Source organism: Trichogramma pretiosum, unplaced genomic scaffold (genome assembly GCF_000599845.2).
Source record: "Trichogramma pretiosum strain Unisexual culture from Peru unplaced genomic scaffold, Tpre_2.0 scaffold25, whole genome shotgun sequence".
Taxonomy (NCBI): Eukaryota; Metazoa; Arthropoda; class Insecta; order Hymenoptera; family Trichogrammatidae; genus Trichogramma; species Trichogramma pretiosum.
Genome location: NW_019641621.1, coordinates 1,295,560 through 1,310,252, shown reverse-complemented (window position 1 = coordinate 1,310,252; position 14,693 = coordinate 1,295,560). Strand labels below are relative to the sequence as shown.

The window sequence follows — 14,693 nt, the reverse complement described above, 5'->3', positions numbered from 1 at the left end:
GAGAGCATTTGATTATCAAGAAACACATTGTGATCGTAAATAAATATTATTTTATTAATCTAAGATGCATAAAAGATCTGGAAGTTTCTCGCGGGATTTTACATATTTTGAGTATTTATATTTTGCAATTACAAGAAAACTAATTTATTTTACATGAAAAACATCACTGGGATAAAGTATTGAAACAGCACAACTACAAGTTGAAAAATTTGAAATATTCCCATGTATTTTTATAACTAATATTAGTATTAATGTTATTATTATTACTATTATTATTATAAATGTTATTGTTATAACTATTATTAATGTTATATAATTATTGAAATAATTATATCATTTTTATCACTTCTAACGCAAACTACATAAAACAAAACTTGTTGAATTAAAATTTGTATCAATAATATCTGATTGAGTGAGAATATCAAATTTTTCAAAAGAAGATGTAACTTTCATATAATGACTTTACTGGTCAAATTTCGTTGAAATAACACAAAATTTACCAAAAATTGTATAAATTAATTAATTTGAAATGGCTGTAGTTAGTATGCGTAAGGATTTGTTATTTATATACATATATGAAAATTAAAATATGAAGAGAAGCAATTGCTAACAGGTCTCAACAAGACGAAGAATAAGAAATTCACGTTTTATATTAATTTTGAAAAGTTAATTTTGAACTTCACTTAATCTATACACATGAAATTTTGGTGCCGGAATGAAAATAACAATTAAATTGATCAATAAATTTATTTTTCAAGTATTAAGCTGATTGTTGTAAGTCTTCTTTAGTAATACAGATAGGAACATAATTTTGAAAAGATTTCATTTTCTCCTTCTAGTATGATCTATAAATAAAGTTAATAGGTAACTATTATAAACTTTGTAAAAAATTGTAATTAAATTGGTCTTTTTGTTGAAACTGAAACTTTTATTATGATTTTTTTACAATGTTCGATGATATTTCGATGCTGTCGAGTAACTATGGCCTTTTTGCCCTCACTCTGCGTTGCAACGTCGCCAAAAGCCCGGAGAGTACGTCATGGTTGGGCAATTTTTTCGAAAACAGTAATCTTTTAACCGATTCATTGCGGGTTAATAGAGTGACAAAATTTTGAAGTAAAAAACCTTGACAGTACTCGAGCAATCGTGCGGCATTATAGATCTAAAAAACGAAAAATAATGGGCGTTTAAACGAGGTAAATTGAAATTGAAAAAAAAAATGAAGGGTGGCATCGTTAGATTGATCTACCTCGGCGTGTACGTAAATGGAAACGACGTTATCCAAATCGAGTATCTTGGTAGTTTCGATTTCGCAAAAGCGCAGCAGTCCGTCGAGTTGAAAGAAATTGGCCGCGGCCATTAATTCCATGAGATCGTTGTGATTAACTTGGCGTCCGGTGATTCGACCGTGGTACAAAAATTCCATGACCAGCTGGGGAAAGAGAAAAGAAAAGTAGACGCGGAAGCTAAGGAGAGAGCAAATCGTCCGATGATCGATTACGAGTTACCTGAAAGATGTGATAACGAATGTCATTGATTTGTACGATAGGCGTCGTCGTCGCAGTGGCTCGATCGTTGGACGTCGTCGAGTCGAACAAGCGACGAAATCGCGGCGAGGACGTGACCAGGAGAATCTTGTGTCCGTAAAAGAGTCGGCCCTCGACGCGAAACTGCACGTCGCTCAGCTCGGGATTGTTGACGAACTTGGCGTCGATTCTGGAGTCGCTCGGGAACGTGGCGTTGCCGGCCGCTTGAACGGGCTCGATCGGCTCCCAGCCGTAGCAGGCGCAAAATATGTCGGCCAGCAAGAGAATCGTCGATTCCTTCTGAAATTATCAATCGATCGTAACGCGATAAGTCCAAGTCGTAATCGTACGCAAAAGGCTCGGTAATATCATTATACCTCGCTGAAGCGGAAAATGTCGCAGAGCAGAGGCAGGCAGTCGTCGACGAGGCAATTGGAGCAGTCGTCGAGGAAGACGCGCATAAAGTCGCGCAGCAGCCGATCGACGAGGGCGTCGAGCCGGGCCTCGTGGGCCGTGGCGAGGCTCTGCATCCAGCAGTGGAGGCTCCAGGCGACCCCGAGCGAGCGCAGATCCATGGTGACGTCGAGGTGCTCGTTCTCGGCGCTCTGGTACATGGCCTCCTGGAGGACCTTGAGCTGGGCCTTGCTGAAGCGCATCGGCGACTCTTCGCTCTGTTGCTGCTGTTGCTGCTGCTGCTCGTCCTCGGCCAGGATCTCCTCGAGGGACAGCACCTGCCTCTCGTTGCGCCTCGTCGAGAAGTTGAGCGGGTGCGACAAGAGTTGGCGCAGGACGTCGCGCTGGCCGTGCGCCGCTGCCACCGACACGGCGCTGCTGCTGCAATTGGTGCTGCAGTAGCCGAAGCTGTCCTGCTGCTGCAGAGTAGTCGCGAGGAAGGGCTGAGCCCCGTGGGCCAGCAGCAGAGACACGAGGCGGGCCTCGCCGGAGGCAGCCGCGGCCTGGAGGGGCGTCACGGTGGACTCGTCCTCGCCGGGCCGGGCGCCACCCTCGACCGAGGCGCCTCGGTCCAGCAGCATCTTGGCGATGGCGCAGTGGCCCTTGAGCGCCGCGTAGGTCAGCGCCGTCCAGTGCTGCGTCTCGCCGCCCGGGGGAGTCTCGACGTTGGGATCGGCGCCGGCCTCCAGCAGGGCCCGCACCGCCTGCTCGTCGGCCTCGAGGCAGGCCAGCATGAGGGCCGTCAGTCCTCGCTCGTTGAGCGCGTCGAGGCCGGCCGGGCTCGGCAACAGACCCGACGCCAGCGAGACGAGCTTCGGCCGGCCACTGGTCAGCAGTTTGAAGGCCGCCTCGAGGCTCAGCCGGCGCAGCACGCGCTCGGCCGACTCGGGCTCGTCGTCGCGGTAGTCGAGGCAGGAGGAGCTCGACTCGGCCAGGCCGCGCACGGGATGGTCGACGCCGGCCAGGAGCAGTCGGGCCGCCTGGCCGATGTCGTCGGCGTCGACGAAGCGAGAGTTGCGCTGCTCGGCGTGGCCGCTGGCGACCCTGAGCCACTCGCCGAGGCCCGGCAACGTCTCGTAGGCTCGCTCGTGCTCCAGCTCCACGTCCGCCTCTCCCACCGAGTCCAACTGAGAGCAGTGCATGTGATAGTGAAGGGCCCGCAGAGCCTCGGAGGTCAGCGGCAGCGGATAGAGCGGCTCCAGCCGAGCCAGCAGATGTCGAAGCTGTCGCACGGAGCCGACGCAAGTGGCCTGGAGCGCTTCCGGCTCGCAGCAGTCGGCCCGTGGGGGCTTGGGGCCCGGGCCCAGGTGGGACCAGGGCTGCAGCAGGCCGGCGAACTCGGGCCTCGAGGCCAGCAACCGATCCAGCCCCGAGGCGGTCAGGCGTTCGCTCGTCGTCGTCGTCGCGTCCTTGGCCAGCAGCAGCAACTCCTCCAGGAGGTTCTCCAGGGCGGCGGTGAGGTAGAGGGCCGCCTGATCGAGGACCATGCGGCCGAGCCGGGCCCCGAGCATCCAGGCGGCGAAGCGGCCCACCCTCAGCTGGAGGCCCGCCCTGAGGCCCCGAGGCTGGCGCAGCTGCTCCGAGCTCGGGGGCGTCGCGGCGAACATGGCGGCGGCTCGCAGGCACGCCTTGGCGCACGAGTCGGCCAGCCGCGGGCAGAGGACGATGCGCAGCGCGCCCAGGATCTGCTGTCGGCCGCAGAGGCCCAGCGGCTGGGAGAGTCGGCGCGCCTCCCGGCCGAGCCGCACCAGGCCTCGCTGCGCCAGGTAGGAGAGCCTCGGCAGGGCGTCCGGGGCCAGCCGGCTCAGCAGCGGCTCCGAGTCGGGGGCCGTGCGGGAGCCGTGGCGCAGCAGCCGCAGCACGTCCCGCTGGTCCCAGGGTGGCCGGAGCAGCTCGACCAGCCGAGACCTGGCCTCGAGCCAGACGAACTCGTCGTCGGCGGCTACGCTGAGCAGCGTCTCGGCCGAGGTATGGCGGGCCAGTCGTGCTGGCTCCTTGGCTGAATGGGGACGAAGCGAAGACGAGTAGGGCGAGCAGCATGAGGAGGAGGAGGAGGAGGAGGAGCTGCGGTTGGAGCTGGAGGAGGAGGGGACGAGGCTCAGTCGTTGCACGGCCAGTCGAACGTCTTCGAGGCCGGAGCCTTTCCAAGGCGGTCGTTGAGGACGCGACGGTCCCGAGGATGCTGCGTCCTGCGTCAGCGGGACGAGCAACGACGAGTTGCTCACGGACGGAGTCGAGGACGAGGACAGAGAAGGAGGAGGCCGACCCTGACTGCTGCTGGTTCGGTCGCCGGGATCGGACATGCTGGCGTGGCCCGAGGATCGGTTCTCGTCGGACGAGCTGCTGTTGCGCGTCCCGAAGCTGCCCCTCGCTGCTGGCCGCTAGCCAACAACAACAACAACAACAACAATAGCCTCGTATAAGTTATTATTATTTCAATTAGCCGTAACGAGAGGTAAGGGGGAGTAGTCGTGGGGTCGGAGGTGACTACCTGGGATGCTCGAAGATGCTCCTGTCGAGCGGATGCTCCGATGGAGATGGGTGTGGCCCGTTCGGTGCCGCATCGCTGCTGCTGCTGCTGCATCCCTGCGCTTCCCTCTGCTGCTGTCTTCGGTGCGACGAGCCGACGATGCTGCTGCGACGACGGCTCGGACGAACCCTTACTCGTCGGCGAGGCTCCGCTGCCCTCGTTCGTCCTGTGATTGCACGTACGGATTGTTTCGGCTCTTTTTTTATCGCTCGTTATATGTTATTCAATTTTATCGTGGCTTTAGTGATCGCGACAATTGCAAACGCTTATTGGCTTTTTTCATTTTTCCGTCTTTAAATGTAAAATATTCGCTCGGCTAGAGTCGAAAAGGAAACATTTTCGATACTCGATCGATTTAAGGCTCCTAATTGAAACTCGATCGAAATCGGCTCGACGAGTTGCGCGCTAATTATCGCGACTATTATAAAGTTTAAATTAATTTTTTTAAATTAAATAACATACCCTTTGACTCTCCAGTGCTGTACGAAACTCCAATCGGCCTCGTTGGCTGGACGAGGAGGCGCGACGACGTTGGCGTGATGGCCGAGGATGCGCATCACTTGCTTCCTCGAGGGCTCGAGCCCGAGGACGATCGAAGCCGCCGCCGCGTCCGTACCTCGAGGAACTCTGCGCTCGCCCTTGTTGTTGTTGTCAATCGCTTGGCTATCGGGAGAATCGTCGTTGCTGGCGGCCGGCTTGTAAGACGGCTTCGATCGCCTGGCCGAATCGCCAAAGTAGACGACCGTCTTGTGCTGTCGTTGGCGAGGTGTCAACAGCTCGTCGTCGAGCTCGGCCTCCTGCCACTCCTTGCTGGGCTCGGGACTGGCGAAGGGCAGCCGCCGACGGGCCGGCACGAAGTGCGTCGCCGCGTCGCAGCCGCAATTGCTGATGCCGAGGCCGGTGCACGTGCTGATCTCCTCCTGCGTCATCGTCTCGGGTGCGTTCAGCAGGTCGCAGCAGGATCTTCTGCCGCCTCTGGACTCTCCTTCGCTCGACTTGACTCGCGATTGTCCTTTGCTCTCCCGAAGCGTCAAACGCATCTTACTCGCTAATCGCACTGCACCGATTCGATCTGCCCCCGCGCGTGTGTGTAGTATACCGATCGACGTAGACGGGCATCGTCGTCTTTGACGCGAAAAAATGATCGCGCACTCGCATCGAATTTAGAAAACGAGACGCGCGTTTGTTTTGGGGCCGCGCACTCGAGGCGCTCGCTCGCAATTTACTGCAGCCAGGACGCTGCTTCACCTGCTGCGCGCTCCGTAGCTCTCTCGAGGCCGACTTCCTCCTCCTCCCCACTTCCTCCTCCGACGTATTCATTCATGGAACCCCTTCTGTGCGTATAAGAGCCACGCTCCAGCACGTTCGTGTTTTTGCGTGAATTTTACCACTGCTAACGCGCGCAGCTACCTTTCAAAAGGTGCAGTCATATATAATTGCCGTACGTAGCGAACGTACCCAGAAATTATCTTATTGTATCATATCTTACTTATTCGTCTTGCATATCGACCGTCCTTATACGAACGAGCAATTATTTACGATTCGATTGTTACTTTACGACGTTTTTCAATTTCGTTTCATTTTTCGATTCGGACTTCGTTTTACGCGCGTCTTGATAATACCCTTGCAAATGAAAATCACCCATGGCTGCGAGTTTCGTTGACCACTTGACCAAGAACGGTTTAGTCCGGTTCTTTTTGGTTGTTGTTGCTGCGTCGACGAGACTCGGAGTTGCGCGTTTTTTCTCGAGTTAACTGCGGGTGTGCTGTTTACGAACCGATAAAGTCGAGGAGACCCTATATCGTCATGCGTGACGCGCTCTTATAACTGACTCTTCGCAATTTGCTTTACCGTAAAATTTCCTATTCCTTTGTTTGCTCATTTTTATAACTTGCAAAGTCTTCGAGCTTGAGATTTTTTAAAAATGTGCAAAAAAAGAATAGAAAGAAATTTACCAAGATGAAATGTTCAAAGTCTCGCATATACCGAGAAATTCATTTTCTAAAATATCGGACAGTGTCTAAAAAGGCATAAAAAGTACCAATCACTGTTCACCATTTAATTTGGCTTTTTGAACTTTTTGAATTTCGATCAACAGTTTCACTTGTTGTATGCGAGTAAATTTTAATTTCATATACAACTTTCGATGTTGGGCAGGTTTAAAAAAAATACACGGATTTGTCAAAGCAACCACGCTGACTATAGCGCGAGATAAAATAGAGAAGAAAGTTATTTAAGAGATAAGAAACAGGAGTAGCTGTAGCTCTATTTCGGTAGACTGTGTATACATTGAATATACTTCAGTGTCTCGTGCGTGTGTTGTCATGAAAGTGCATGGAAAAAATACTTTGATCGCGGCTAAGGTTGTTGTAAACAATCTATTGTGAGAACGCGCACGATCGAGATAATAATGCCTAGATGGGAAGAGACTTTGGAGCGCGCGCGTGCGACTCTTGTCGCGTTATAGCGCGCAGCCGCGCACGCATGTATGCTATTTTTCAATAGAACAAGTGCAAGCGTGCGATTAATGCGATTAATAGCTTTTCCTTTCTCTTGCGTCTTACAGCCGATTCTCGACTTTTTCTATTCAACTCCTCTTCCGAAGAATATGTCAAAATTTTCCTTTTCTTTGTACGCTCGGCCGCACGCTACATACAGCTCGTGCCGCGTTCAACTTATCCGCGATGATTGATTATCGAAATATTTTCACCTGGCTCTCGGTCACAAGTGCGATTTATACATTTTTTTATTTAATTATATTAGTTCGATACCTTAATGCTATCTTAAATAAGATCCATCGGGCCACTTGCAAGTACATAAACCATTTTTATCCAGTCGCTTTAATTTTACTAAAAGCTCGAAGAAGCTGATAATATTTTCAATCGCACGCTGCTTGGTGCAAGCCAGCTTGCCTCTTTCAACGCTTTATACATCGGAAAAGCCGGAAAGAAGCAAATATATTTTGTCTATAGTTACCAGTGAGAATTAGATCTATATGATAAGGTTCCACCAATTTCATTCAGTTACTTTCTTCGTACTATTTTTAACCTGACTCTTGATGCAAAAGTCTCACTATTGTTCACGATCTAGGATAAAAATTTCAAGTGTAAGATCGAAATTAAACCAATTGAAGCCCTTGCGACCAATTAAAAATTCCTCGACCGTCGTTTTGCAAGACCAAGCATGAATAGTACACTCGCAACTATCCTACCAATGTTTCAAGATAAATAGTTTAAGGCGCAATTATAGAACTTGGAGGTAAAAACAAGCCGCGACAATTTCGACTTGATACTCGAAACGACGTAGAAAACCGAATAGACAAATTTTCAAGTTGAACGTGATGAGGTAATTAGTAATGAACTGAATCATATATATAGCTGCGCGAGATGTTTGTCTGATAAAGTTTCACACGAGCCGTTGAATTCCCGCGAATGCGAATAGTATACGTGACTCACATACTTTATAATGTGAAAATATATAGATCCGTTTGTATAAGCATGAGACGAAATTTTTCTCTGCCTTCGTTTCAGGTTGAAAGCGCATACCTGATATTGTACCTCCAAGTGCGAAGAGTCGCACGTTCCGAAGCTCGTACATGGCGAATTTTCACCTATACACCGTAATGGGAAATTTTGCCATAAATTCGTGCAGTGTGCTGGTGTTGAAAAATCTACGCTCTATTTGCTAGTGTGAGGCACTTGCAGCATGCCTATGAGTATAATGGGCAAATGTCATTATAGGCATTTGCGCTACATTTTGAAAAAGGCAATCGTCGAGTATTAAAAGGATAGGAAACTTTTAATACTAATAAAATTAGCATCATCGCGATAATCACATTTCGTCTGAAAAGAAAGCTTGATATTGATTTTTTACTCAAACCCGACGGAAACGTTCCTAGACATATAGTGATACTTGCACAATTTTAACTATAGGTAGTAACTTTTATAGTAACTTTTTTACTATCAAAACAATCAAAATTTTTAGTTTTGGAAAGAGCATTAAATTTCACATCGAAATAGGTCTGTGCGAAATTTTTTTAAAGGTTAAAACTACAAAAAAAATCACTGTGAAAACCAACAAAAAAATCAAGAATTTTGGTCGTTAATGGGTTAAGATGCAAAGGCCTATTCTGCAACTTTTCCACATTTTTTAGGGCTCATAGATGTAAATTTTATGTGGAAAATGTAGATTGACATTAAACTGTGGTTTATATAAAAAAAAATAACAAAAAGCAGTGAATTGGTGTATATTTTAGGTTGTTCGAAATCGATACGTACTTTCGATATGTATCAAAAATACGTATGTATTTTCAATAGGGTTAAGTACAAAAGACGGACATATTATCACGAAAATGCTATGAGATACGTAGGTATACTTGAAGGCCTCCCCCTAACTGCTTTAAAATGTGACCTATTGAAAAATATACAATGGTAAAAGGCTATATGGGAGGATCTAACAATAGGAAGCATGAATTAATAAATTGAATTCGTTTTTTTTAGTTTCTTTATTTGAATTTTATGATAAAAGTACAATATTTAACAACAGAATTAAAACATACACCAATTAAGCTTATGTCCATCACGAGCTTTGCTCGCTAGCCGCCACGAAAATGTGATACAAGTCTTCGTTCGTTAGATTTTTGAGGATCATGTAACAGCACTCAAGCGGCAGCCACTTATGTATCAGATCCCAGAAGGGATACAACGTCCAGCTCTGAAAAAATCTTCTGGATAATTTCTCGCACAGATGCGCGACGACGCACGCCTCAAATCCTTTTTCCCGGAGCATCGACAATTTTTTCTTGCTACGGGCGAACTCGAAGAATTCCTTGCAGGTGATTCGTTTCACTACCTCCTTAGGTCGCAACTGGAGCAGGTCGTAGAGCGAAAGACTCGGACTTATCATCGTCTCTTTCGCGAAGCTCGTGACCTCCTCGTGGTCCTGCCAATTAAGAACTTCAAGATCCGCCGACTTGACGAACAATTTGTACTTGGCAAACAGTTTCATGACGATCAGGGCGTCCGATCGGCTAAGCTCGTATCCTCTGGTCTCGAGGCGCTCGACGATAGCCAAAATGCCAGACGTTATTTTTATATTTATGCCGCTTTTAAATTTAATGCTCGCGTCAAGGAGACTCTCGGATGGGAAAACGAAGTTAGACAATTCGGCGCCGTGATCCAGTAGTACATCGACGGTGTTCGGTAATAATCTCGCTACGGCATACTGCAGTGGGGTCCGTCCGTACTTGTCCCTCGCGTCGATCGATGATTAACTTATTGCAGTAAAAAATAGGAAAAATTATAACTTTTTTCCTTTTACTCCAACAGGACAACACTGCCTTTTTTATGCATTTTGTATTTTTGCTAAAAAATCAGGTATCTAAAATACATATGAAAATGTTCAAATATTGGTTGCCAAATTTACGGAATAACAGTAATGAACTCTGGACACCTCCAGCAACGTAGAATGAGTACACTTTTTTAATTAATATTAAAAGATTTGATATATTGCATTGACAAAATATTTTTTGGTAATTTGGGTGACAGCTAATGTCACTGCATTTATAAAGCATCCTCGCGTCAAATGAGGTTTTCAATTCGAGGCATTAGTGTTATGCATTAGAAAATTGGGCATTCTAGCTAATACTATCTGGTTCTGAAGAGTTTTGGACTAAGAGTTTTTGATACGACTGATGAATCAGACTTTTACCAAAGGCCCATCTAGTGTCGGCAGATGAATCTACCAATCGTTCTTGGGTTAAGTTAATGATCATCGATCGGATCAATGTAGGAGTTAAACTGGATTTTTAGCTGCATGATCATGTCTGAAAATTGAATGTAACTTTAGAATGAACAATTTTATTGAAAATTTGAAAGTATTTACTTACATAAATTTAATTGAAGTGTCTCTTACATAAGATAACTCATCATTATCAATATAATCAGATATTGCTTTCAAGTAAGATCGTACTGCTTTTAAACATCCATTTTCCTTTAAAAACATTCCGCTATAAAAAAAACATTTCGCTGATCTAGCTATATCGGCTGATGGTTTCTGATTGATTGGTAAATCACACAATTTGTTATATTCTTTGATTGCTCTTGATTGATTACAACGGTATATCATGAGATAGTTTTCGTTATTTTCGTTCGCGTGTAATAATACCTCGACACACACAACCACCAATACCCCAATATTCATCCGATATAAATGTATTGTCTTCCAATAATCCAGTGTATAATTAAGAAGTGTACGTTTGAATGCGGTGAGTTCTGTTGGTCTAAGATATGTATTCACATATTTTTTCATCCCCTTACGAATGATATCCTTTAGAAGATTATCATCATCTAAATTTTCTTCTTCAATTTCCTCAGAAATTAAATATTCTTGCAAATGAATGATGACCACTACATTACATTTAACATTAAGATATTCTCGAGTTATAAAATGTGGACTTTTTCTTTTTATAATAGATTTATGGTTTACTGATTTCGATACGCTTAATTCAGGAGCAGACGTGAGTAGAATATTCTCGATGAGACCCATACGATCTACTGGTAGTTGAGCAATAATGACGTTAGCTGCCTTTTCTTTTCTGAAAATTATAAATTGTTTTTTGTGTCACCCCAACCTAAAGTAACATTTTACTCCCTCTGTATCTGAGCGAAATGAAAATGTTACTTTAGACCGGGGGATTCACAAAAAATTGTATTTGCATCTATGTAGCGAAAAAAGAAACTCTCAGAGCATGTGATTATCAGCCTCGGCTTCGCCTCGGATGATAAATTACACGTGCTCTGAGACTTTCCAGTTTTTCACTCCCTAGGTGCAAAATATACTATTTGAGTAAGAAATTATATAAGTCACTTTTAAAAAATGTACTCACATTACTGCAATAGATTTTGGTCGTATAAATTGCAGTTCGTCAGAGTCTATCTCAAGTCCTCTCAAATAATGTCAAATTGTTTTTAACAATTCACTTTTTTTTATAAACATTGGGCATTCAAGAAATTGTCTAGCTGCTATAACTATATTATCGTTTTGTTCAGTTTGTTCTGGAAAACTACACAGTAAATTATATATCTTTTTCGCTTTTAGGTAGCCACAACGATATATTTTTCTAAGTTCTTCGTGTTCTAAGTTTGGAAACAAAAGATACTCAACACATCCCACGAGAAGTACGGCGTTATTGATGCGATATAAATTCACAACTTTTAAATAATCTATTGTAAAAGTAAGAATTGTACTTTTAAACGTGTCGAAGTATGTTAACGAAGGTGGTTGGTTCACCGATCTTCTCACCCCTTCACTGATTATAGTCCTCAAAACTTTTTTATCCTGTAATTGTTCTTCTTCAATTTCGTTATCATTTAAATAATTTACCAGATTAATGATAACCTGAGCATTCGATCTTGTAAGAAAATATTTTTGATCTATTAGATTTGGCGGCATTTTTTCTATATGCTGAATGCTTCGATACCGATGAAATAATACATTTAAAACTGTTTGATGTTTGATGAATATTATTAATATTTTATTTATAATGGATTAATTAATGTTTCACAATTTGATTTGTGAGATCCGAAAACAATCACAGTTCTATTAATTCTAATTATTATACAAATATAAAATCAGACTCACGTCAACATCGTGTTTTCGCGCTCTCACAAATATTAGAGTACAAACACAACAGTCGAATAACACAAATACGAGAAAATAATCTTGAAATTTTTCTTGATAGATGATTTTGTATGCTACAGATAATATTTTTTATTTAAGAAAGTCAATGGCTTTAGTTTAAGGAGGTGGTAGGGTTTTTTCGACGGTTTCCGAGCTTCATTTTAATATTATTTTTTAGCACATAGTAAAATGGATTTATCTATAAATTATATACATTATAAATAATCATTTGAAGAACTTTTGGTTAAATTTTCAGCTCAAAATAGCGAAAATAAGCTAACTACAGCAAATTTTCTCACACAGCTGAAAAAAATGATTGCGGTGAACCCTGCAGCCGAAAATGTACTCGACCGATAATTTTCGAATTTTTCCCACTATTCAATTACATAAATTATGAGGTAATGACGTCGAGATATTTTGATAAAAATGATTTTTGAGTTTTTGGCATTATATTGAAGTCAAAAAATTACTTTTTCGAGAAAATGAGGGTAAAAAGTCATCGTATTTGTTCCAGGCGACAAGATGCAGGCGACAATTAAAATTTTCATTTCGAGGACTTTTGAGTAGTAAGACAATTTTAAACATAACTCGTGAGTTCAATGATTTAAATTGTATACTATATTTTTCTACCAATCAAAATTATTACTCAAAGGAGACCATACGAGATGCGGAAGATTAAATGTCCTGAAATTTTTTTGGGTTCTACTGACCTATAATCATGAAGTTTTGTATGGTTAATATAATCCAATAGGCCCAAAAATTCATTTTTCAAAATCGTATTGATATTAATTGAAGATAAATTAAAAAAACTTGATTTTCCAGCTGAAATTGATTTTTATACTTGACAAGTCTACTCTTTCGGAGATATAAATGTTGGCTCTCGCAATTGTTTATTAAAGGGTCGAGCTGGCCGAGAAATTTAACTCGTTCTTCTGCGATCTCCCAATTGACCTCGTCAATTGTTAAAAACAGTTTTAATTGTCTTGGGCCATAGTTCTATACACTCATAGAAATACAGTCGCTTAAAATGTTCAATACCAGCCCAACTTTCAGTGCGCTGTGCGTGCTCTCTTCTTTATTATCCCATTTTGCCATTTTTAATAATCAAAACAGAAAAATAAGATAGACGAAGATTATACATTATGCAAGGTATACTCGAGTGGTAAAACAGTCACCGGCGGCGCGGCCACCGCATGAATTTGCTCTGAAGCAAAAAAGCGATAGAGGTTACATCTTCTGCTCTGACTTTTTGTTATTTTATTAAGCTGTCATCAATAATTACTTCCCTCTGTCATCATGTCTACTCGATGGTAATTTTAGTTTTTGGTTTTTATGCTTTTTGTTGTCGTACTAAAGCAATTGTGTTTGTTTTCTTTACAGGTATCCCATTTATCAAAAAGGAAATCCACAGTTGAGAGTGTTTTTACCTAATTTCTGGCTAAAACTTGTCAAACCCGAATTGAAACATAAACCCAATGTTGTTGAGTTTCATTGTTCTATGGAAATGACTAAAGAGGATGTCAAGAATTACATAGAAAAAATTTACAAAGTTCCAGTTGTCAAAGTAAATACAAGAATAGCTTCAGGAAAGTGTGAAAGAAATGAATTGGGTTACGTTGTCAAAAGAGACGATGTGAAACATGCATATGTAACCTTGGTAAGATCATTTTCATAATTAATACTTTTTTTAAAAATGGGTTTTTCTTTCAATAAAAACTTATTAATGAAAATTTACTTCTAGCCGAGGTATGAAAAATTTGAATATCCACAATTATTTGATAATGAAAATCGTCTGAAAGAGAAAGAAAAAGATGATAAATCTTACAAAGAAGCAACAAGCGAACATAAAAATGAAATGGACAAACTTAACAAAACAACACCTGGATACTCACCTTGGTTCACCATTTAAATGTTTTTAAATACAGTCAGATAGATTATTGTTGAATGTGAATAAGAATAAGTCAATTTATCTACTTATTAGTTACAAGGATATTTTGATAAGAAAAAATTTCAAATATCAAATCAAAGTATGTTATGATATTTGGATGAAATGCTTTTATCGCTTAGTTAATTTTATTGTAAACATAAAGGATTGCATAAAAAAATGATAAAATGTTTAAAAAATATTATTGCTGTTTCATTCTGTTTGATTTCCTTTTTATTAAAATTGTCTGACTGAAAAATGACAAAAAATAAAACTTACAATTGATATGATTCAATATAAAAGATTTTTATTTGTTGTATTCAAATGTCTTAGATCTATAATGTACATTTTTGTACATTTGTTTAAAAAATTGTGAAAATATTAATCCTAATGCTATCAACAGTCTTTCAATAGAATTTTCATCGTTCTAAATCAATGAATGTGCAATACTCATTTCAGATACAAATTTGCATTTGACACAAGATATTAATGTTTGCTTTTTATACAATAATAGCATATGTATGTAACTTTTGCATACAAATCATGAACAAAATCAAATGAAAATATATTAAAAATAGAT

The 14,693-nt window shown here is 42.4% G+C and overlaps 3 protein-coding genes across 3 annotated transcripts; 1 reads left to right on the top strand and 2 right to left on the bottom strand.

Annotated features, from left to right (window-relative positions):
• Nucleotides 1-931: 931 nt before the first annotated feature.
• On the bottom strand, nt 932-5,549 carry LOC106654068 (ankyrin repeat and BTB/POZ domain-containing protein 2). The gene is given in 6 exon segments (XM_023458888.1): nt 932-1,162; nt 1,250-1,432; nt 1,509-1,826; nt 1,904-4,360; nt 4,471-4,675; nt 4,972-5,549. Coding segments are annotated over 6 exon segments (3,972 nt in total).
• A 3,773-nt stretch (nt 5,550-9,322) lies between these two features.
• On the bottom strand, nt 9,323-11,080 carry LOC106654136. The gene is made up of 2 exons (XM_023458830.1): nt 10,397-11,080; nt 9,323-10,333 (listed from the first exon to the last, which is right to left on the bottom strand). The coding sequence occupies exons 1-2, from the start codon at nt 11,053-11,055 to the stop codon at nt 10,303-10,305; spliced, it is 690 nt and encodes a 229-aa protein (XP_023314598.1). The 5' UTR covers nt 11,056-11,080; the 3' UTR covers nt 9,323-10,302.
• A 1,948-nt stretch (nt 11,081-13,028) lies between these two features.
• On the top strand, nt 13,029-14,303 carry LOC106654144 (probable 39S ribosomal protein L23, mitochondrial). Its single transcript, XM_014373869.2, has 3 exons — nt 13,029-13,499; nt 13,570-13,846; nt 13,931-14,303. Exons 1-3 carry the CDS (start codon nt 13,486-13,488, stop codon nt 14,096-14,098), a joined length of 459 nt encoding a protein of 152 aa, XP_014229355.1. The 5' UTR covers nt 13,029-13,485; the 3' UTR covers nt 14,099-14,303.
• Nucleotides 14,304-14,693: the final 390 nt, after the last annotated feature.